The 25,548-nt window shown below is 40.1% G+C and overlaps 1 protein-coding gene across 2 annotated transcripts in view; it reads right to left on the bottom strand.

Annotated features, from left to right (window-relative positions):
• LOC143105594 (uncharacterized) overlaps window positions 1–25,548 on the bottom strand; it is a 64,886-nt gene that overhangs the window by 27,312 nt on the left and 12,026 nt on the right. The window contains exons 2-7 of one of the 2 annotated variants that reach the window (XR_012983503.1): window positions 7,851–8,072; window positions 6,302–6,412; window positions 5,986–6,125; window positions 5,217–5,455; window positions 4,101–4,254; window positions 3,624–3,708 (exon numbers count right to left, since the gene is read on the bottom strand). Coding sequence is in view for 1 of the 2 variants with exons in the window: in XM_076269616.1 (XP_076125731.1) it covers window positions 3,560–3,708; window positions 4,101–4,254; window positions 5,217–5,276 (363 nt within the window). In the remaining variant the exon portion in view is untranslated. Of the gene's footprint in view, window positions 1–3,559; window positions 3,709–4,100; window positions 4,255–5,216; window positions 5,456–5,985; window positions 6,126–6,301; window positions 6,413–7,850; window positions 8,073–25,548 lie in introns of those variants that run through there. The other variant, XM_076269616.1, reaches the window with a different exon arrangement.

Below are 25,548 nucleotides of genomic sequence, written 5' to 3'. Positions count from 1 at the left end.
TGACATAAGGGGGCGCTATGGAGTTCCTGGGCAACGCCCGGTGCCAAGGCTTTTCCCCTGTGTATTCACGGTACCTCTTGACGTGTGTGCCAAATTTCATGCGTTTTCACCGATGGGAAGCACCTCTTTTGGAATCACAATTCATCACATTTTAGTCCGCACAAAATCCCAAATACCTCACTTCCTGTTGGGTGTGGCTAATGCATTGTACATACGAAAGTTGTTCATCTTAGGGAGATACACACACCTACCAAATTTGGTGTGTCTAGCTGAAAGTATGTGCCAACCACTGGATCAATCACCTAAGGGGGTGCCCCGTCCCGGCCTCGCGCACTGTCGGTGCTCGGGCCCTAATAAAAGGTCTGTAGCATAGGGAGAGGGATGTAAAAGTGCTAAAAGTCTTGTAGGTGTGTGTGTGTGTGGGGGGGGGGGATCATTAGTGCTGAGGAGTGAATGAGTGCAAAGTCAGTATAGTGTGAGTTCAGAGTTGGGAAATGTTTGAGAGTGCTGAGGAGTGAATGTGTGCAAAGTCAGTATAGTGTGAGTTTAGAGTTCGGATGGCCTGGGGATAAAAACTTCTCCTGAGTCTCTCAGTTCTGGCTTTGTGACTACATAGGCGTCTTCTTGATTTCAGCGGTAGGAATAATCCATTGTTAGGATGAGAAGAGTCCTTCAGAATCTTTTGGGCTCTTAGGAGTACTCTTCTGGAATAGATATCTTGTAGAGCAGGGAGTTGAGTTCTTATAGTACGTTCAGCTGAGCGCACTACTCTCTGTAGAGTACTACAATCTCTAACTGTGGAGTTCCCATACCTGGTGATGATGCTACCAGTTAGAACACTCTCAACCGCTGAAATGTAGAAGGCCTTCATGATGGATGTAGAAACTTTGAATTTCCTTAGCTGACGAAGGAAGTAGAGTCGTTGTCTGGACTTCTTCAGAACATATTGAGTGTTAACAGTCCATGTTGCCAACAGGCAAATGTTTTAGACCATGAGTGATTAAACAGAGTGTTCTATCATCATGGTCATGCGATCATTGAGGGCGAAGATTGATCAGCGCTTCACGCTCAACTTGTTTACCATTATGAGTGCACCATCCGTGTAGCCTACTTGCAGCGCACTTTGTTGTCAAAATTATCAGTGTGAATGCACTCATGTGAATGAATACACAGTGCTAGTGACGACCTAGTGACCATCCAACAATCTTATTATTGTGTATAAAAAATATTACATTAAAAAGGAAAAATGGTTGTGCTTTTGATTTTTGAATATTTTTAAAAACAGTAGTTCTCTACTTCAACTCAATTAACATTTTGACTTTGCAAATTTCACTTGTATTGGAGTAATATTTGACAAGGTGTATCTGTACTTTCACTTAAGTAAAGGAATTGTGTACAGTAGGCTACTTTGTTCACCTCTGCTATTGGTTTTACCAAGAATATTTGGCAGTATTTTTAAACTACAAAAATACACACCTTTAAAGTATTTTGATACAAAATGCAAAGCCATCCTCCTTCTAACCTCTGTGCGTGAGATCTTCTCAGCAGCAACATGGTCCAGTACAGAATATGCGGCCCCCACTGACGTGCAAATGAGCGATAGAAAACTGCAAATGAAAGCAGCCCCCCCCCCCCCGCAAGCGCTCATATCGCGCATATCAGGATCCGTAATTATTTCTGAATCCTTATGCACTGCATATGCACTGCACTCCAAACTATTATTTCCAAACTATATGTTACTCCTGTCTAAGTAGCCAACAGATAGCCTACATGTTATGCCGTAGTTTGATCGTTTATATACTGAATGGATTATGGATAAATATGCCCGCAGGAGTATACAATAACAAGGCATTAACAAACATCTTCATGTCATCAAGGCCATAGCCTAAGCTACTCAATACCAGGTAAATAAACATTTATTTACCTTCACATTTCTTGATATTTATGTTGCAAAACACAACGCTGATATGGGTGTAAGCTTGAAATGCCATCAGTCATTGATGATGATTTATTGATAGTTTCGGTTAGCTCCGTGAAGCAAATTAAATTGTTTAGGCTATATCGAACCCATAGAACCACATCAAAGGGATCAGAGGATCCATCACAATATCACATGATACAAGTCAGATGACAAATGGTAGCATGTTCAGTGATGTTCATCCCTTCTCACAAAGATAAGAGACCTGCATTCCATGCAAAATAACGTTGCAATGCAGGTGTAACGTTAATGATGAAGTTGGTATGGGCAGAAAATAGTTGTTTTTATAAAACACAAATAATTTTACCCATGCCGCAAGTCAAGTCAATACAATTCAAAGGGGCAAAGTCAGAGTCGAGTCTCGAGTCAATAGCATGGAAGTCCAAGTCAAGTTACAAGTCATTTCTAATTTTGTCAAGTCGAGTCTGAAGTCATGAAAATCGTGACTCGAGTCTGACTCGAGTCCAAGTCATGTGACTCAAGTCCACACCTCTGGAAAGAATATATGGCAGGACTTTCTGAAACCGGGATGTCCGCCTCTGGGAATGCAGGTCTCTTATCTAGTGTGAGAAAGGAAAAGGGACTATCATCACTGAACATGCTCTCGCTTGTCGTCTGACTAGTGGATCCTAGGATAAGCCTTAGGATAAGCCTAAACAATTTAATTTGCTCCACGGAGCTAATTGAAACTATCATTGAATCATCATCATTTAAAACATTTAAAAAACAAAACAGTATTTTGTCATTTGTATTTTATTTTGTTGAAGAAAATGGCTTTGTATTTTGTATCAAAATACTTTAAAAGGTGTGTATTTTTGTAGTTTAAAAATACTGCCAAATATTTTTGGTAAAAACTCCAATAGGTTCTACAAGTGAAAGTTGCAAAGTCAAAATGTTAATTGTACAGAAGTACTTGCTTTTAAAAATATATAAGTATTTAAAAATCAAAAGTTACAATTACAATTATTTTTCCTTTTAATGTATTATTTTGTATACACGATAATAAGATGTAAATCCTTTTGGTTGGTCTCTTGCATTGTGTATTCATTCACATAAGTGCATTCACACTGATTATTATGACAACAAAGTGCGCTGCAAGTATACGGATGGTGCACTCATAATGGTAAAAAAAGTATCTATTGTAAGGGGGGGCATTTACGTCCAGTTTTGAAGACCAATAGCCTACTTGCATAACATTTTAAATGACAAAACAGCTTTGGGGTGTGTAACAGCTTAAAAGGACTTGGTAAGACTCGACTTGAACTTGGTTGGGACATCTCTGTCTTGACATCTCTGTCTTGACTTGACTTGACTTGACTCGGACTTGGGGGGGGTTGCTTTGTTTAATCAACTGGGACCTGAGTACTAAATTTCGCTTATACATGAAAATGTAGGAATGCTAATAAAGCTTCTTGAATCTTGATTTTGTCACCTCTTGTCACACTGTCACCTCTGATTTTGCCTTTTTTTCTTTTAACCAGTATCATTGTGTATTGTGTATCATTTCTTGCTCTGTGATTTGTGCATCAAGCACAGAATGAGGTTTCTGTACCTACTGCTTCCTGGAGCAGCTGGCCTTACCTTCTCCTCCTCTACGCTCAACCACAGGCCTTGCAGGAGGAAGTTCTTCAGGGTGGACAGATCTCTGATCCGGTGTGTGTCTGAGTGCTTCAGATCCATGGCCTCTGCCCACGAGTGGACAATGCTGCTGTACTTCATCACTGGCAACGCTACGAGAAGGGGACAAATGGATTAGGTGAGGGAGAGAGAGAGAGGAGAACAATGACTATAATCAGAGAGGTCACCAAGGTTTACTGATTTGTTTATACTGAGCAACAAAGCCTCATGTTGAATTAATGAGGTGTAGACCAAGAAGGATCAAACCCTGGACAAGAACCACGGTGTTGCAAGCTACTGGTGCAGCAAAATGACAAAATGACTTTAATCAGGTATTTGGCGCCTCCGTGTGGCTAAATGTTGTTCTAAAACTAGAGTAACTCCACAGTTATTGCAATGCAGTCTTGAGTGAGAGTTTGGGTCTGTGTGGAAGGTGTGCGTATTTGTTTATGTGTGTGTGTGTGTGCATGCCTGTGTGTTGGGGGTGGGGGGTCGGGGTTCTCACAATCATCGGATTCATCTTTAGTGCCGGACATCAAAAGAGCATCTGAGCTGACAGCTGTCTCAGTGATATCCATCCCTTGATGCATCTCTTCTCCCTGAGAGCTGTTGACAGCTTCTTGGTCCTTTGAGGAAAAGTCCAAAACTGAGCCTTGTTTCTAAATACATAATAAAAACAGTCAGAAATGTAATTAATATTACTCTTCACAAAATTAATACATTACAACGACACAACTATTCTTCTCCATATGGCAACAAGTTAATTCTTTTTTTGGAATATACCCTGACAGCAGGTGGCTCAAGGTGCATGGGCAAAATATCATCAGTATTATCAAACAGAATGTAGCAGCTACAAAACATTACGGCAGGAAGTGGCTTTTCAAGTCTCTCTCTTTCTCTCTCTCTTTCTCTCACACACACACACACACACACACACACACACACACACACACAAACGCACGTCATAAACAGATTATGTATAAATTGTATAAATGTATTTGTTTCTTGAATAACTCTGAGAACATCATTGCTATGCTGCTCTCAAATTCTAGATTTAGTGCCATACAATACCAGTCACCCCTGCGGAAACACTGGTATAAGTGTCTTATTTTGTATAAGTGCAGTTATTTTCTTAAATGTATGTTATGTGTCATGTCTGCATTGTTTGTGGCTTCTGAATGGTCCCCTGAGTCTGGCAATAAAGTTGATGATGATATGTATGCTTAATGGTTGTTTCTGTGTGGTGAGTTGAGAGACCTGGTCTGTGAGGAACTGATAGGTGACAAGGTAGCTGTAGCTGACCAAAGGGAAGTCAGCAGAGCCGCTGGTCTGAGGGCCAGGAGGCTGAGGAACACCTCGAATCATTCCAAAAGACACTTTCACAACAGCCTCATCTAACACCAGATCTGAGGACAGGAAGTGAGGACATGTCAAGGACACACACACACACACACACACACTCAGACACACACACACACACACACACTCACACACACAAACAAACACACGCACAGCATTTTGTGAGACCAAAAACAATGACTGAGCATGTGGACACCTAAACAGATGAACAAACAAGACAGGCCAAAAGCTACGTGGACAGACAGACCAACACACAGACAACCTCTGAGTGTTGCCAGCCCTCTGAAGCGATGATGGTCTTGAGGGCCAATACGAGTGCCATCCAGGTACAAGAGGCGAGGCAGCCGGTCAATCACGAGACCTGGGTAAGCCGGGCTTAGCGCCAGTGGGTTTCCCTCCAGAACAAGTGTCCGCAGGCACGGCAAGGTTGACACGGCCTCCACCATGGCACCAAGCCTGTCAAACCCACACCAGCTCAGGTCAAGCGATACCAACTGAGGCCTAGAGGGGACACAGGGTCATAGTTGGCATCAATGCCAGAGCAGAACCAGAGGTGCAGAACCACTGGCAAAAAAACATTTGTTTAATTTTCTTTTTAGAATTTCCTCTCAAATGATCTAGCAGTGACATACAGAACATGTTACTGCTACAGTGATGACCTAGGAACTTCTTATCATATGGTCTTTTAAACAGGACTGTTTAATCTGTAACCTCTGTCTTTAACTTTAACTGTAATTTCAAATTGTGTTGTTGCCATATATGAACTGAACATTTTCCCACTGCCATTGTAATCTAGCCTGACGAGCCAGACCCACATCAAGATACCCTGGCTGCAAATTACATTTGCTGCCGCTAGAGTGCATCTAGATTTCTAGGCTAATTGTAATGTTAATCTATTTTATGGTGGTAACTACATTTTGCATCCAAATGGTTGTAATATGTACTGGTATTCATTTTGTGGAAAGCATTAAAATAATAACTGAAAGGCCTGAGAGTAAAATTTCTGCTGTCATCTAGTGGATAACACTGACCAGAAAGAGCTGGAAATGTACTGTAGGTCTTCAGTGGAGCCCAAAGGATTTCTACCCAGACCAAGGTGCTGTAGGCAAGGCAGATGGTGTTCACGTACTCCCCTAAGGCTGGAGATCTCATTAGCATACAGCTCTAGCACCTTCAGCAGAAAGATTCAAATAGAGCACAAATAAGGGTAGGGATGGGTTCACAGGGACAAAATATCTTTACTTTATCCCATGTTTGCATAATGTAAACTTCAGAACAGTGGCATACACATAAACTTGCATGTGGTGTATGTGTGTACGTCTGATTGAGTGTGTGTGCTTGCTTCACCTGAAGTGTCATGGGAAAATGTTTCAGTGGGATGTTAGATATGCAGTTGACACTAAGCACCAGCTGTTCCAGTTTGCTGAAATGCAGCAGCCCTTCATCTATGAGTGAAACCTGCCAAACACACACACACACACACAAAATGACCTTGATCATATTCCAGTCATAAACTGAAACTGACTGTGAATATTTTTCATGTGACATGGACATGACACAGACATTTGAACTTCACACCTATCCTGAAACCAACTTGTTATACCAATAAATATTTCATGAAGTCTATTATAATGTGATGTGTTTTGAGACTAGCTTCATCAATCAGAGTTGTTGCTCCATTGTTTTCACAGTACTTTGAGTTGACAAGGGCTAGTAGACTACTGCCATAGTCTTCTCAGCCAGAGGGACTACAGCAATGATGTGGAGTCTTTCCCTGATGCGGTCATGACATGGTGAAATTCACTACAGTGATGTTATGAGCGGAATGATTGATCACATCAGACCATCAGATAAGAGGGGGAGGGCAAAAAACTATGATGACGACTGAGAGTGGGTGGTTTCCACCAAGCTCCCTCCTACTAGTCATTTTGCTGGTTAACAGCCTCTTTCTAGCAATACTACTTCATAGAAAATGCGCTCACGTTCAACTCAGAGCTTTGAAAGTAAGGGTTACATAATGTGGATAAAGCACATTTTGACTAGGTAGCACATAACACTACATAACACACCCTACATAGCACATTTTGACTATATGTAGCACATAACACTACATAACCACCCTACATAGCACATTTTGACTATATGTAGCACATAACACTAGATAGCACATTTTGACTATATGTAGCACATAACACTACATAGCACATATTGACTATATGTAGCACATAACACTACATAGCACATTTTGACTATATGTAGCACATAACACTACATAGCACATTTTGACTATATGTAGCACATAACACTACATAGCACATTTTGACTGTATTAAACATATCTATGAGAAAGCTCTGTGCTGTGTGCACTACCAAGTGGGAGTGTATTTTAACCAATGAAAATCATGCATCAGTTAAAGAAAAACTTGTCAATATACTGTACACCGTCATATATTTCAGCAAATAATTAAAAGATTGATAAACTGATCAATGATCTTAATGCTCCATTTTACAAAGGGAACTAACTGAGATGGAAAATCCGTAATGTTATCACTTACTTCTGTGAGTAGTTTGGCAGTTAAGAGCTTAGATAGGATCTAGCACACATAGGTTTATCCTGTGCGGAAACTGTGTGTTGTAGGTGTGACTCTCTGCAGCGGTGATGTGTGAGAGGCCAAGAGGAAAATGAAAGGGCACGGAAAAGGCCGATGGGAGTGAAGATTTAAGTGTTGATCTAATTCAATGTTTTTTTTTCCAATGTCTTTTATGTGGCCCTCAATGTGAAACGTGTATCTGTCTTCAAGATTGGGGAAACTTCTGGCATTTCCCCACCACCCATACCACAATTTGAGCCAACTGAACAGCATATGAAATCATAAATTTAGTCAGTTTTCACTCACCCTTTGACCTACCACACGTATGGACGTGAGATAGGTATACACAAAGCCGTCACTCAGACACTCAGATGTCCGCACAGACAGCTCCCTAAGAGCTGATACTTGGTCACTCCATGATCCCTCATGCTTCCATGGTGACCGTGAGCAGGTAAGAAGGTCGATTAGCGAGCCCAGTTCCTCTGTGTTGGCCTCTTTGTCAGAAGTCTCATGTATGTTATCTGTCCGCTGTCACACACACAAACAAAACAACACATTCTGCAGCACTCCACACGTCTGCCCACTCCAACTCAAATACTACCAATACAGGGTAGTAGTGTGTGTGTGTGTGTGTGTGTGTGTGTGTGTGTTGGGGGTGGAGCGAGATAGATTATCCCCAGTGTGATAGGGACCCCAACCTATCCCCTCCACTTTTGAGAAGAAAAAAAAAAGTTTTCAAACATCAAACATGACGATCGTCAGTAAGAACATTACAAAGTTCCATTATACAAAGTTAATCTTCAACGACGAGGGTCAAATCCAATCAGAGAGCATTTAAGTTTTCCATTGGTTGAACGCCAGGACAATTTTAATTGGACAGCACGTTTGTGTGAGTCAGGCCAAATGGATATCAATGCATGTCCATATTACTAACCAAGGGGAAACACGGCGGAAGAATTGAATCGATACGGTCACGATACTTTGGCCATGATAAAGATAATATCATGATACAGTGATTATGCAATACTCAATATATTGCAAAAGATTAATCTATGATACATCATGAAATCTGAAGAAAAAAAGGAAGAAAAAGGCAAAAAGCTGGAATTAAGTATTTATTCACTGCATTTCACTTACAACGAGGATACATGAAATAGTGACTCTCGTATGTCAAATTGATGGATGGATGGATGATTCGGTTGAGAATATTAGAGTTGTAGAATTCAATATTTTACTAAAAATATTGATATTTGAAACCAGCGTCGATAACATACTGCAAAAATAAATTATAGAATATGCCGTATCTATATTTTGCCCCATCCCTACTGTACAATGTTTGGGTCAACCCTTGGCTATGGACACAAAACCAAGCTAGTCTTGTGCTAGCTTGCCAAAATATTTTATATATATATATACTTATATAGTCTTGTGCTAGCTTGCCAAAATATTTTATATGAACAATACAACTTTTTTTGAATGTCATAGTAAGTTACCACAACTTTCATTAAAAGGAAATTCTAGCTGAGGCGATGTTCAGTTAACAAAATGTGTTCACTCACAACATCCCGGAATAAAGACATTACTGAATCTAACTGATTTAGCCTGTATACAGTATGTGTTAGATGCACATCACAAAAGATGGGTCTCAGGTGTCTGTGACAGAAGTGTCAAGAACATAGTGATATTTACAAAAATAGTTAGAACAAATGATATTTCCTTCCTTCCAACTGCCCATGAATAAAATAAAATACTTGGACAAATAAACTCTGAATGAAATTGAATGAGATAAGTTTAGCCTCAACAATGGCAATGACAAAAATAGAAAAATAGAAAAGATAACATGAGGAAGGATGTTGAAATTGAGGGCATACAGGTAAAGTAACCTAACAATGAAATGACAAAACAACAAAAGTAATAGTTTGATCATGGCCTATGTTGTCCAGTGCTGATTATATAGCCTAGCCTAGTCCTGTGTTGTCATGTCCATACATGGCTTTTTTAAAATAAAATAAAAAGTCAATATCCCATTATGACATCTAGTCTGTTAAACCATTAGCCCAAATTGTGCAAAACACCCCAAAATTAGCTGGGTAAGCTAATAAGTTTCCATACATTAACATGCACCTGTATCAACTCCACGTTCAAGCTTGGTCAAATCTGAAACACGTATAAACTAATAGACCACGCAACTCATGAGTGACGGCTTCTACACACAGTTGCATTCCGTCAACGCATGCCAGTGGGTGTTCCCGACGGTAGCTATGCAAATGACTTGAAGTATAACCGTAATTTGATTGGTTGGTGCTGTCCGTCGATTGGCTTGATTGGCCGGTGTCGTCTGTCGGTGCAGCAACAGCTGAACTTCTCAACGCGAGCGACGGGAGAAACGTGACGCAACGGACCCACAATTCAGTTCGGCAACGGATGACGTGAGCCCATGTAAAGTGAATGGGATGCGTCTCCAGCACTGCAACGCATGCAGCTGTGTGTAGAAGCCGTGAGTCTCCAGAAATTAACAGAAAAGAAAAAACTGTCGAAAATAGGTAAAGATTTTGATTTATGATAAAGGTTTTCACATGGCCTGGTTGAACTTGAATCCCTGTTGAAGACTGTTAAACACACAACATACTCATTAACATGCACTTGCCATTTTTCTTTTGTTAAAAGTATTCTGTTACAAATATTTATTTTTATTAGGCTACAAGGTCATTTGGTTAATTTTCTAGGCCTATTCCAAGCCTATTCATCTAGACGCCCGCGTGACAGATCCTGTCTGTTCCAATTTTTCTGTGGCCTGCAAGCTGCCTTCAAATCTGGCTGCCATGTATTAGACAAGTGCTATTTTTGTGATATGTGCATCCTATAGGCATTTTTTAGTAAAAGTTGGTTTCTGTGTCATCACTGCTCAAATTCTGATTTGAACACAACTTTGCAGTTCTCTAAACACAAGTCATTATTCGCCACTTTAGTTGAGGGGCAACAGACATGATGATGTACCCATCGCACCTAATGCTTTAGTTGATATGTTGTTCATACATAAGGTCAACATGAATGAGAGTATCTGAACTCATAACCAAGGGTCCATTTTGGGCCCAGTTCTCTTCACCATCTATATTAATGATATTGTCTCTTCCTTAAATGGTTGTCAAGTCCACATTTATGCTGATGACACTATTTTTTATTGTATTGCTGACTCTGTTCAACTTGCCATTGATAATCTTCAGCTTTCATTTAATGTTCTTCAAGAAGCTCTCATTAATCTTACTAAATGAAAAGAAAACTAACTATATGCTATTTACTAGAGCAAGGAACATTGAGGTTAATGGTTTGCAAATAACCACTGTAAATGGTTCCAGCACTGATAGAGTTTCTAAGTACAAATATCTTGGTATATGGCTGGATGACAAACACATTTAATTACAGTACCATATAGCCATCCTAGTAAAAAAAACTGAGACAAAAAATTGGTTTCTTCTACAGAAACAAAGCCAACCTCCCTATGGAATGTAGGAAACAAGTTGTTGAAGCAGTTTTTATGTCAGTTTTAGACTATGGTGATGTGATATATAGAAATGCTACTGCTTGCTCACTTAAAGCCCTGGACTCAGTCTACCACTCTGCCCTGAGGTTCATTACGGTGATGGCTATAGTACTCATCATTGTGTCCTCTATGGTAAAGTGGGTTGGTCATCTTTGACTGAAAGGAGACATAACCATTGGTATCTCTTTATTTACAAAGGTATGGTTGGAAAATTACCAGGTTATATTTCAAACATGCTTGTTTGGAATTCTGGTCCCTATCAGACCAGATAAAATGACTGTTTGATGCTTAAGGTTCCTCGTATCCACACTGAGTTGGGAAAGTCGGCCTTTTGTTATGGTGCCCCTACTTCCTGGAATAATCTCCAATGTAACATAAAAATGAACTCTCTACTTTCCTATAATCAATTAAAATCTGTAATCACAAACCTTCCTATGTCAAATTGTACCTGTTTTATGTCAATGTTATTTTATTATTGTTATTATTTTATTATTAATATTTTCTGTATTTTTATTTCCCTTCCTCCTTTATAATGGTATGTAGGTTATCTTATTATTTTTTGTTTTATTTTCCACAATTATTATACTATATCTCTTGTTATTCCATTATTATTGTGTAATCTCGGCTTCACTGAAAATGAGGACTACCCTCAATGAACCTCTGAGAATAAATAAAGATTGAATGAATAACCATTGTGTTAGTAAAATGATTGAATGTCCTGTGAATTAATAACTAGATGAATAACTATTAGGGCTGTCAAAATAACTGATTAATTTTGATTAATTAATTTGAGAAAAAATAACTGATTAAAAAAATTAGTGCAGATTAATCGATTCCGTATGACCTTTGACCCCGAGCCGTTCTAGTCATTAAAAATAAGACCGTAAAATGAAGGAGAGAGAAGAAAATGTGCTGCCTGGATCATTGATTGGAACATTTACTTTTAAAAAAACGGCCTGATGGTGTTGATAAAAATAAAGTGTTGAAAATAAAGTCCTCTGCAGCAAGGAATTTGCATATCACCAGAGTTCATCAACTCTATAGTCGCACATCAATGCAAAGAAATAAGTGTTGACATTGAGGGGAGTGTTAATTTATTTTCATTGTGTCCCCTAGGTTATATCTGTGGCCTGAAATGCCTTGTATGTGAAAAAAACTTCTTCCCGAAGCACTTTTAAATTTATTTCATATATTAGCATAGCATATAGGTCATATCATAGATTATTATGGCCATTATTTGAACAGTGAAAATATTAATAAAATAGTTTTTGAACTTTAATGTCACTAATGCTGATTATTCAATGAATCATTTGAATTTAAATACTTTCACAGCAAAAATTATATATGCGATTAATTTAGATTAATTAATCACAGAGTATGTAATTAATTAGATTATTTTTTTTAATCGATTTACAGCCCTAATAACTATATAATAACTATGCTTCAAGAGGCTGGTCCTGGTGCACCTCAAGACCAATTACCACCCTCACTGGACCCCTACCAATTAGCCTAACGTCAGAACAGGAGCACAGAGGATGGAATCTCTACGGCACCCCGGCGCCCTGTCCCTCCTATAAATATGGTTAAAGTCTGTAAAGTTTATTAAATCACAATAAAGAGAACAAACATTTCAGGATGTAGTCAGTATGTCATAATGATGCTTCAGAAATCGGTGTATATCCATTTAAAAAATCCATTCATTATCCAAACTCATTTACATGACATGCGGTGTGACTAATCTTTGATGCTTCTTGCTGACCTCTAACTCTAGGGAGAGACGGTGAATAACCTAATTTTATAAAACGGTGGCATGTTCCTTTAAGTAGACACACATCACACTCCTCAACCACAAACAGCCCCCTTCGTTTCTTGGTACTGTTTGTACTGTACCTGTTAGTTATCAAGAAATGCAACAAACACACATGCACACACACACACACACACCACCTCTCTTTCACACTCACACACACACACACACTTCACCTCAACCGAAGTGTGATTCTTTGTGGGTTTGATGGATGTGTGAAGGATTGCCAAAGTGGCTCTGGCCAAAAAACTCAGTCAGAGGAAAATAGAAGCAGAGATAGAAGAAAGAAAAGATCAAGAAAAGCACAAACACATGCTTCTGGTTCTTAGCAGCATTGACTGTGTAGGAGTCCGGTCTGAATGCTATAGTAGCATCATCCACAATTAGTTGTGATGACTTTGTACCCAAGATTGTATTTTATCGGTGAGCTAATTATGATAAATGAAACTTTCAGGTTACATCGCAAACACGGTTTCCTGTGTTTGGTTAATATTATTATAGCCTAACATTTACTAGCTGACTAACAAAGGGAGCTTATCACTAGTTTAACACTTCAACCGAGTCATGCCACATCCAGAAGTTCTCTGATGATACTGCAATTGTGGGGTGTATCAAGGACGAACAAGAGGAGGAGTACAGGAGCCTGGTGGAGGACTTTGTGCAATGGTGCAAACTCACCCACCTTCAACTCAACACTTCAAAGACCAAGGAGATGGTGGTGGATTTCCGCAGGTCAAAGCCCGCTCTGCTACCAGTCTCCATTGAAGGGGTCAATGTGGAGGTGGTTAACACCTACAATTATCTGGGCTTACAACTGGACAATAAACTGGACTGGTCAGCCAATACTGAAGCACTCTACAAGAAAGGGCAGAGCAGGCTGTACTTCCTGAGGAGGCTGCGGTCCTTCAATGTCTGCAATAAAAGCTCCTCAGGATGTTTTACCAGTCTGTTGTTGCCAGCATCCTCTTCTATGCTGTGGTAGAAGAGGATGCTTAGGGAGGATGCTGGGCGACTAGATAGGCTGGTAAGGAAAGCTGGCTCTGTCGTGGGAGCCGAACTGGAATGCATCACTTCAATATCAGACAAGGATACAAGGATACAAGGAAGTTTATTGTCACATGCATATAGTTACTGGATGTAAGAAATGCAGTGAAATTATGTCTGGTGTCAGCCTATTTGTGCATTTATGGGGGGGGGGTAGTGCAGTAGAAGAGGGGTTTAGTAGATTAAAGGAATTATCCGGAGTAAAATGCACTTTAGATCGATTTCCGGATGATTGGGGGTACATACGTTGAGTTGACATCAAAATTATGTCATTCGGATGTGTTTTGAGAAAGTTTGATTGTACCGTTTTCAGTCACAACTCGTAGCCTGGAAGTGAGCGGGGCATTTCAATTGCGCCGCTACAAAACGCTATTTCTATACCTCTTCTACAGTTCCAAACAACATAACACTTACGTGGTAGTGAGTAGAGGGTCCCTAAAGCCAAACCGAAGTATCCCGAGGTCTTTATGTGGTCGAATAGAGAGTCCAGAATGAATTTCATCAAGCCAGTACCTTTCCGGGAATGTTGCCATCTTTGCCGCCACCTTGAGGGGAAAGTCCGTAGGAGTCTTATTGCTGTGTAACACGCTCTGGAAATTCAGAATTTCGTCGCCGTTTAAAAAAAAAAAAAACATAGTCCAGTCCATACAACTTCATTTCAATTTCGAAAGAAATACTGGACTATGTTTTTTTTTTTTTTTAAACGGCGACGAAATTGTGAATTTCCAGAGCGTGTTACAACACACTCAGCAATAAGACTCCTACGGACTTTCCCCTCAAAGTGGCGGCAAAGATGGCAACATTTCTGTTCCATGGCTCAAGGGGCTAACCCAACTGCCAGGGGTCTTGGTGTGTGTTGGGGGGATGACAAGGGAGATGGGATAGTGTGCTGTGTATGTGGGGAGAGGGCAGTTTGCAATATGTCATGAGACAATGTGCTGTGTATTGGGGGGGGGGGGGGGGCAGTGTGCTGTAAGTATGTTGGGGATGTGTGTTGGAGAAGCTTCCTGATGAAATAATGTGCTGTGTATGTAGGGGAGAGGGGGGGGGGGGGCAGTGTACTGCAAGTATGGTGAAGGGACTTACTATTGCAAGCAGAGTACTGTATGTATGATGTATGTGAGTGATGACAGTGAAGATGTGTGTGTGGGCGGGAGGGGAGTGGAGCAGTGACTGTGTGTGTGTGTGTAGTGTGTGTGTGGGTAGGTGAGGGCAGTGTGCTGTAAGTATGTAGAGGATGTGTGTTGGAGAAGATCCTGAAGACAATGTGCTGTGTATGTAGGAGGGGGGGCAGTGTGCAGCAAGTATGTAGAGGAGAGATAGACATCTCTGTATAGTCTGTTTACCTGCTATATTAGAACATTTGCACAACCCCTCCCTCCCTCCTGGACTTGACCAATGGCTGTAACCCTTTTACCTCAACCTATTCTTGCACTGACATAGTTTTGTTATATGATCTTGTCTACATTATACATTATTCTCTTATATGTCCATATTACTATCCTCACCCTTTCAACTGTATATTGCATCTTGCTTGTGTCTGTTGAGGGGTCAACGACCATGGCACCCTTGACAGGAACAAGGAAGCGATCATCCTCAGCTGCACTCTGAATTACAGGCTCAGTCCCTGCCCTGTAATGCTTGATCGTCCTTAAGCACACTATGTTGATATTTGATGTAGTTTGTATTTAGTGTTTAGTATTTTAGTATCATGTTTATCTTCTACTGTCTCTATTGTATAGTGGAGTTTAGTTAGGCCTATATTACTTTTTCTGCTGTAAGTGCATGTTGTGTGTGATGTCTGTATGCTACTGAGACCTTGAATTTCCCCTTGGGGATCAATAAAGTATCTATCTATCTATCTATCTATCTATCTATCTATCCATCTATCTATCTATCTTTCAGTGGCTAATAGTCAACGCCGTGTCTCAGTGGCATAAATGTATCGCGCACCAAATTAACCTCAATTGTATTGTTTCTGGGGCTCACTCTGGTCTTGTAGTCGAGGCTGTTTTCTGGCATAATCAGTAGGAGGGATGTTGTCTTGACGCTTCAGAAATCGGTGTATATCCATTTAACCCATTCGCGCTGGATGCTGCATGACGCAACATTGACCCTCCCGCTGGATGCTGCGTAGCGCAACATTGACCCTCCCGCTGGATGCTGCGTAGCGCAGCATGCTTTTTATTTCATGTTTCTAGGTGCTACATAGGCTTAGATATTACATTTTGGTAGACGTTGACAATTTTTTGTATGTTTTCAGAAAACCCTCAGGAAATAAGGTTATTTAGTCTAGAATGCCATAGGATTCTGTAGGCGTTTTTAGCAGGCATTTTAGGAGTAAATGGGTTAAAGAAACATTGATTATCCAAACTCGTTTACTCGTGTGACTAATCTTTGATGCTTCTGCCGCAAGAAGATTGGTCACTGATACCATAATGTAGCGCAATATGGATAAACTGTGTTGCGCAGGCCAGATTCAACAATATGAAACTAACAATATGAAACTATACACCATTGTAAAAGGACATCTATCTATAAAGCAAGAAGTGTCTGTGTGTCTGTGTGTCCGGATGTCTGTGTGTCTGTGGCACGCATATCTCGCTGACCATTTGTCAGACTGATTTCAAACTTGGCAGGTGTCTTGCTAGGGCATGAGTAAGTGCAGTGCCGAATTTGACGTTGTTTGAATAAGAAATGCAAAATATATTGTTAAATACATCGGTAAAAGAAGCACATTGGCTTTCGCTGCTAGCCACTCCCCCTCCCACACAGCACTGTACTGTAAGCTACCAGTGAGGATAGAAGCAGGGTTTTGGCAGAACTGGATCAGTGTAGGTTACACGGGTAAAAACTTAACATGTCGGCAAGACACACAGGTATGCAGTGGCTCTTCAAAATGACGTAAAAAAGGATGTGCAATAAACGGACACTTCAAATAGCGCAGGCTACTTTGGACTGTCTTTAAACTTTGAATAAGCAAACGACATTTCCAACTGCAAGGGCTTCTTAAATTGACTCAGGTGTCAGACTCAGAAAAACATCGGTCATCTTCAGACAAAACTGCCTCAGCGTCAGAAAAACCTCTGTCATCTTTAGACAAAACTGCATCAGCGTCAGAAAAACCTCTGTCATCTTCAGACAAAACTGCATCAGCGTAAGAAAAACCTCTGTCATCCTCAGATAAAACTGCTTCAAACCAAACGGCCTCAGAAAAACATCTCTAAGGAGTCAGGTCTCAGAAAAAACGCTGTCAGAAAAAGTGGAGTCAGGTCTCAGAAAAAACACTGTGAGAAAAAGTGGAGTCAGGTCTTAGAAAATCAGGTCTCAGAAAAAACGCTGTCAGAAAAAGTGGAGTCAGGTCTCAGAAAAAATGCTGTCAGAAAAAGTGGAGTCAGGTCTCAGAAAAAACGCTGTCAGAAAAAACAGAGTCAGACGAAAAAGTCTTAAATGAAAAGTTATTGTGGGGAAAGAAGAAGACGATGGATACAGAACGGTGAGTTTAATATTATGCTTAATACATTTATTCTATCACTGGCATGTTATATTTGGTGCTTGGTTAGATGTAGAAATTATAAGTAAAGGTAGAAAGTGATCCAATGGTAGACACATTGTGAAATCGATGTATGTAACTTAGCTAACCTCACTTCGCTAGTAACATTAGCAGCTGCTGTAAGGCACATACCGGAGTATGCTACGTACTACATACAGCAAAATAATTGGTTTTTCGTAGGACTACGGTACGTTCAATGAGCTAACCGTTTCCCAGTTGTACACTACCTACCAGTAAGAAACCTGCATCATTATCATCATTATTCTCAAAAACCCATAAAGACAAATGTGCTATGCCATGATGTAATACCATATAATACCATTATGATAATACCATTACATTAAATAGCAGGTAGTAACAACAAGGCACATTTCTCTAAATAAGTAAAGATAATATAATATCAAATTAATTCACTGCAGTTATTGTCCCCTGGGGATTACATTTCAAGTACCTGTCTATCTTTATGTCTGTCTATTATTGTTGTGCAATGACAATGACAACTGCTAACATTTTATAATGGTATTATATGGTATTACATCATGGCATAGCACATTTGTCTTTATGGGGGTTTGGGAATAATGATGTGATGATAATGATGCAGGTTTCTTACTGGTAGGTAGTGTAGGCTACAACTGAGAAATGGTTAGCAAAAGTAAGAAATAATGGTCCAGGTGTCGTTCTGGACTTTCGTGGTGGAAAAATGTTTAACCCACTTTTTCCTAGCTCATTGAATGTACCGTAGTCCTACGAAAAACAAATATGTAGTACGTAGCTTACTCCGGTATGTGCCTTACAGCAGCTGCTAATGTTACTAGCGAAGTGAGGTTAGCTAAGTTACATACATCGATTTCCTACAATGTGTATACCATTGGATCACTTTCTACCTTTACTTATAATTTCTACATCTAACCAAGCACCAAATATAACATGCCAGTGATAGAATAAACGTATTAAGAATAATATTAAACTCACCGTTCTGTATCCGTCGTCTTCTTCTTTCCCCGCAATAACTTTTCATTTAAGACTTTTTCGTCTGACAGCGTTTTTTCTGAGACCTAATTTTCTGAGACTTGACTCCACTTTTTCTGACAGCATTTTTTCTGAGACCTGACTCCACTTTTTCTGATAGTGTTTTTTTCTGAGACCTGACTCCACTTTTTCTGACAGCGTTTTTTCTGAGACCTGACTCCTTAGAGATGTTTATCTGAGGCCGTTTGGTTTGAAGCAGTTTTATCTGAGGATGACAGAGGTTTTTCTTACGCTGAGGCAGTTTTGTCTGAAGATGACAGAGGTTTTTCTGAAGCTGAGGCAGTTTTGTCTGAAGATGACAGATGTTTTTCTGAGTCTGACACCTGAGTCTGGTTTTTCTGACGCTGAGGGAGTTTTGTCTGAAGATGACAGAGGTTTTTCTGACGCTGATGCAGTTTTGTCTGAAGATGACAGAGGTTTTTCTGACGCTGAGGCAGTTCTGTCTGAAGATGACAGATGTTTTTCTGAGTCTGACAGCTGAGTCTGAGGATGTCCTAAAATGAACACCGTAGTGATGCTATATGAATAGCCCAGGCTACTTTGGACTGTCTTTAGACTTTGAATAAGCAAACGACAGTTCCAACTGCAAGGCCCTAAATTGAAACGATCGATGATGGTTCCGAAATTAAAGAACGTCTCAGAATGCCACACATGCAAAGCAAAACCAGCGACAAGCAACAAGTGGCAGACAGAGTGTGATGCTATATGAACAGCCCAGGCTACTTTGGACTGTCTTTAGACTTTGAGTAAGCAAACGACAGTTCCAACTGCAAGGTCCTAAATTGAAATGAGCGATGATGGTCCCGAATTAAAGAACGTCTCAGAATGCCACACATGCAAAGCATAACCAGCGACAAGCAACGAGTGGCAGACAGAGTGTGATGTCACTTATAGGCCACCAGAGACTGTTTTTGAGTCACACCGTTGCAAATTTCATATGATGCATCATTCCACAAAAAGGTTTGTTTTCTCTATCATCAAGTTATTCAATAGGCTAAGCATATAGCCTTGACTCAAAACAGCTGTTAGGATTATGTAATTTTGATTTGTAAAAAATGTCACATGCAGCCATGCTTAAATTCTGCTCACTTCACATTTATTATATTATTATATTATCTGTAGGTCTATTCATTATTGAATGCTTAGGCCTACCTGGAATTATGTTTTTCCCTATCCTATTTTCAAAGCAGGCCTACCTGCAGGCATGTAATTGGGCTACAGGAATAGCATGTTTGAACGGGCACTGCACTAGTAAGGTTAATTTAGAATTGTTTAAGAACGCTATGCTATTTAAAGGTGGATAAAAGCAATTTATTGTGGATAAACACAATTTAGAGGTGCGTAAACGCTATTTCTGCAATTCAGGAGGTGCGTAAACGCCGTTTATGTGCGTTTAGCCTCCACTACATCCCTGAAGAGCTCATTGTGGACTTCAGGAAGTCAAAACCTAGCACACACACACCCATCCTCATCAACGGGACTGAGGAGCATGTCACCAGCTTTAAGTTTCTGGGTGTCTACATCTCTGTGGACTTCTCTTTGACCCTCAACACTTCTACCCTGATCAAGAGGGCTCACCAGCGTCTCTTCTTCCTGAGGAGACTAAAGAAGGTCCACTGTCTCATCAGATCCTGGTGAACTTTTACCGCTGCACCACTGAGAGCATCCTCACCAACTGTCACAGTATGGTATGCCAAATGCTCTGCCTCTGACCAGAAACACTGCAGAGGGTGGTGAAAACTCCCCAACGCATCACTGGTTCCTCACACCCCTCCATCGACATCACATTGCATCTTCCTGCTTTTTTGCACTTCTGGTTAGATGCAAACTGCATTTTGTTGTCTCTGTACTTGTACTCTGCACAATGACAATGAAGTTGAATCTAATCTAAAATAATCTAATCAAATGAAACGTGTGACTGCTGGCCATCTTCCCCATTAGGAATCAAGGATATGATGCTAGCTTGTTAGTTAATGGTTGTTCGTGATTGGTTCAAAGGAACTCCAATGATTTTAAACTTCAAACAAGTGTCCACCCACCAGGAAGAAGATGTTTGCCAATGAAGCCAGGTCAGACACTTTGCCAAAGAGGAGCGTAAACAAAGCCAAGAGTATGGTTCACGAGGCTAGTGACAGTAAGGCTAATTAGCATAATAATAGTTCTTTTTGCATTTTTTTTCAATTTTATTTACTGCCCACGGGAGATTTCTGTGATGCACACAAGTGAACAATATTAAAGGGGTGGTTCAGGATTTTGGACATAGGACCTCATTTCCAAGTTAGCAAGTGTGATATTTATCAGTGGAGACCATTTTCAACGCGTTTCATCCAGTCCTTCTAATTGCAGAGTTCGCAGGTGCTAGGCTAGCGCAAGGCATCGGTATGTGTTAGCCTGTCACTAAAAACAGTCTTATCCACTCCAAAGTACACCCGAGACAAATTCCAGACAATCGATGTAAATGTCTGTGTTGATAGAATAGTGTAAGAAATACAACTACCCTCGCATCGCGTTGCAATAGTTATACTTTCTTCCCTGAAGTTGGTAGTAGGCATTTAAGCAACGCAGCGGCGGACTGATATTACCAAGGCTACTACTAGGTATCCCCATTGGAGTGCGCTTCTATGTTTACTTTTCGGTGCAGCACTACTAACCGGAGCAAGTATAATTCCACCGCTGCTAAGAAACTAGTCCCTCAAAATGTAATGCGATCATTGAAATGCAAGGATAGAATGATAGAAATAAAACTATCAACACAGACATTTACATCAAAAACGTGTTGAAAACGGTCTCCACTGATAAATATCACACTTGCTAACTTGGAAATGAGGTCCTATGTCCAAAATCCTGAACCTTTAATTTATTTACATGATATAATGATTTCCGAAGTTGAAGTGCCCCAAATCGCCATTTTGTTTATGCTAGATGGTCAAAAGCTCAAAATTCTGTTTGGGAACAGTAGTTGGATTCAGCACGTTAATTATGATTAAAAAAAAAGTCCCTGTTCCCAACTTTTACTAAGAAATGCCTCTAGAGCCATATAAAAGGATTTCTTGAAATAGCACTTGTCTATATGTGTATGATTAAAAAAAAATGCCACACCGTTTTCTCACACTAACTTTTTATCTTTGCTGGAATTGATTCCCCCAATTTGTGACTTGAAATTAAAATGAAGCTGATGAGATCATCCGAGCCTTAAAGGAACCGTATGTAAGAAATGTATTTCAATTAATCATAAAATGACCCTGATATGTCACTAGACATTAAGAAATCATGTTTATTTCAAATACTTATATCACTGACAACTGTAGTCCGGCCAGGATATTGTGATTTAAAAAGTGAAGTTGCAGCCCTCAACTGATGTTGATGTTATGTTTTGTCATGTCATGTTGTGTTTTGGCCTGATGCGCCACCCTCCACCTATCTACTAATCACGAAGTCAGTAGTGGGCAATTCCATGGAAAATTGCATTTTTTTTAACATCCATAACGCCAATAAAATGTGATGGTATGATGTGAATGATTACATGAAATTTGAGCATTTGCTATGTAAGAATGTAAATGAGAAAAAATGCATGTTATCATTCACATCATACAAATGCCAAGGCATTTCACTGGCGTTATGGATGTGACAAAAAGTCAATTTTCCGTGGAATTGCCTAGTGTTTCAGCACCCGGGTTGGCAACCTTGAGTCAGGGGGGGAGAGGGAGGGGATACACTGCTCTACAGTAATTTGAAAGTGATTGCAGTAGCCTACCAGTTTTGGCCACAATCTTACATATGTTTCCTTTAACACAGACGCAAGGTGGATTTAATACATGCTGGTAGGTTACAGCGGTCAATCTACCTCTGCCTTAAACATAATAATGGTTTTATTTATAAACCAATAACTGAAAGAATTAACGAATGCACCACCACGTTACGTTACCTGCTCCTGGTAATCATCTTCAGTCACTTGTAAGTGATTGACTAACTGGGTCTTTGCACTCTTTCTCCATTAATAAGAAGCGCTGGCAGCCATGGCACGTTTTGTTCTCTGGCCGACTTGGTAGTTGAATAGCCCTGGCCTACGCGAAAAAGGTTACGCCAGAGCCCGCCTACGGATTCCCCATTAGACATTCTCTGGTTACGCCTAGAGACACCTAAGTAACCTGTGGGGTATACTACGAATCTCGATTAGTGGGTTAGCGAGGTATGTTGCGCTCAAAGCCAGGGTATACTGTGACACGAAAGTGGATCTGTTTTAGTGTCGCTATATCACCATGGTATCTTATGCTGTCAACCAAACCTGGGGGGTATTCCATCAACCTTGCTAAAGACCAAACCTGGCTTATTTCGATAAGTCTCGCTAATTTTAGTGAGAATTCCGTTCCATTAATGAGGTTAACGTAAATACCAGCTTGGTAACCATGGGAATTTATGCCACAGAACTAACCTGCTCCGTAGCAGGTTAACTTTCAAGCTAAATTAAGCTGTGTTGCAAAAAAAAATAAAATCAGTCGGAACAAGTCCAAAAAGATGGTTCCGTCAACCTGTGCTCTCGTCACCTGTAGCCTACAACTTCAAAATTAGAAGTAGGCCTATAGAAATGTTTTTTCCGACAGTGCACCAAGCATGGATTTACACATTCACTAGCTCCAAAGAATGTATTAAAATTATATGATTAAAAATGTTTTAACTTCACATGCGTGTGGTTCTAGGAATCGTGCTACTCTGCGTTACTTACGTTCTTTGGTGGTGTAACGTGCAGCGAGACGGCATAGAAAAGGAATTACTTTCTTGCGTGTTCGCAGGTTCGCTTCCCATACGAAGTATTAATGCTACATTGTTTATCACCTTGATGATTTTTTTTCACCTTGACATTTATAGTTATAATTTTTGATGAAAGACATGTCTACTGCTGATAAAGGGTCATGCACATTTGGTAGGCTCTTCAGTGACAGCTTTGCCAGTGGGCTATATTAGGCTATATCTAATGCAAGCCAAAGGATAATTATTCTGTAGCCTAGGCAGCTAATAATTAAAACTGCTTCATGTGTCAACGATTGTTCATGAATGTTAAATCACACAGATACTAGGCATAACTTGAATCAAAAGCCATTGCATTTCAGATAATTTTATTTCAAACACTTTGGGACTTATGGGAGACAATAGGCTATTATGTTGATACTAATTTATTTTATGACCACCTACACGTAGACAATAATTTGGAGTGAACTCTTTTAACATAAGAACGTAGGCTATAGGCCTAGATAGTTTTGAATGCCAAAGTTGTTTTTGAGTTTATTTATTCATTCACTCGTTTTGTTCAAGCATAGACTGTATAGTCTATGTGTTCAACAGTGAAGCCAATCAAACTCGCAATTGATTTCAAACCATTAGCATTGTTGTTTTAAATGTATGCTTTCATTATTCTCCAATTTCTGTAGGCAATCCATTTTTTCTCTCGATGTTAAATTTGATGACTTTCGATGAAAATCCTGTAGATGGCGCTTGCCTATCGAACAGAAATCGTTTAGTATTGTCTTAATTTTACGACATACTGTATATTGTCTTTTCGTCAATCTTCTGTTTTGGTCTACTTTTCTACCTCGTGCACGAGCAGAGATGAAACTGAACTAAACCTCGCTTGAATAAACGAGGCCAAGATGCCGCTAACTTGAGTTAATGGAACGGCTTCAGCCCCAACTGAAAGTCTACGCTAGTTCAAGCCAGGCTATTTCTGTTAAGCGCCGCCTTCATTAGTGAGGTTGATGGAATACCCCCCTGGTCGGGAGGAGGTTATGTGCTAAGTTATAGCAGAGAATGTCTAATAAGGGGAGAACTGCCACTCAGTTGCAGTTCCTTCTGTGGTTCCACATGAGGGCGATCGTCCACGAGTGCAGAATGCATGGAGGTCTATGGAGCTATACCACTCAAAATTCACTTTTCTCGGGATATATTTTTTTTTCCAAGTCATTTGAATATTGTATTCGAAAGGGGAGGCAAAGAAAATACACTTGGTGGAGTATTATATTTTTTAAAGTCACTTAATTGTTCTAAAAAGCCTTTCAAACGTGTTAATGACGTCACTCATTAGCACAATGCTAGCGTGTTATGGGCAACAACAACCCAACCTGTAAGAAAACATAAGGACATAAGTACTTGTTCATTCAACCCATGTTTAAGTTATACAAACTACAATCAAATCTGAGATTTGTCAACGACAATCAGGTGAAAGAGACAAATTTAGCCGTCTAGCTCCATTGACTCCCATTCATTCTGCACTCATGGCGATCGCCCCCAGTGGAAATCTGGTGGAACTGCAACCAAAATTCAGTACAATGGGACTTTATAGAGCTGCGCAGTCCCGCCCACAGCCGATGCCGGATGTAAAAATTCAATGCAATTTCTCCATTGACAATTGCAGTATAATCCATAAAAACTTAACTGCACGTGGTAGACTTCCAGCTTCCAGCTACGGCTGTACTAAGCGATTGTATATGCTCCTATAGACACCAAGAGTTCATGGGGCACTAACCTTGTTTTGAGATAAATGCCTTTTATTCGCGATCTCTTGGATAAGTACTTCATTACCCACAATCCTGAACAATCCCACAATCCCACAGTGATGCCTCTGATTGGTGGAAAGGCCGTTATGGCAGAGAATGTCTAATAGGAAGAGAATTGGCACTGTCTGGTTACTTCCGGTTTCTGGACTGGTTGCAGTTCCTGCTCAGATTCCACTTGAGGGCGTTCGCAGGCGAGTGCAGAATGCATGGAGGTCTATGGAGCTTTACCCCTCAATATCCACTTTTCTCTGGATACAATTTTTTGAGTAGTAATTTGAATGTTGCATTCGCTAGGAGAGGCAAAGAAAATACACACTGTTGATTGTTATATTTTTTGAAGTCACGTAAGTCTTCTAAAAAGCCTTTCAAATATGTCAATGACGTCATTCATTAGCACAATGCTAGTGTGATATGGGCAACAACGACCCAACCTGTAAGAAATGAAAAGCACATAAGTACTCGTTCATTCAACTTTAGATCTA

The sequence above is a fragment of the Alosa pseudoharengus genome, unplaced genomic scaffold (genome assembly GCF_046254945.1).
Source record: "Alosa pseudoharengus isolate Yale_2024_CS ecotype anadromous, Long Island Sound unplaced genomic scaffold, YU_APseudo_1.1 YU_APseudo_1.1_scf_6, whole genome shotgun sequence".
Classification (NCBI taxonomy): domain Eukaryota; kingdom Metazoa; phylum Chordata; class Actinopteri; order Clupeiformes; family Clupeidae; genus Alosa; species Alosa pseudoharengus.
This window is presented reverse-complemented; position numbering and strand designations above follow the sequence as displayed.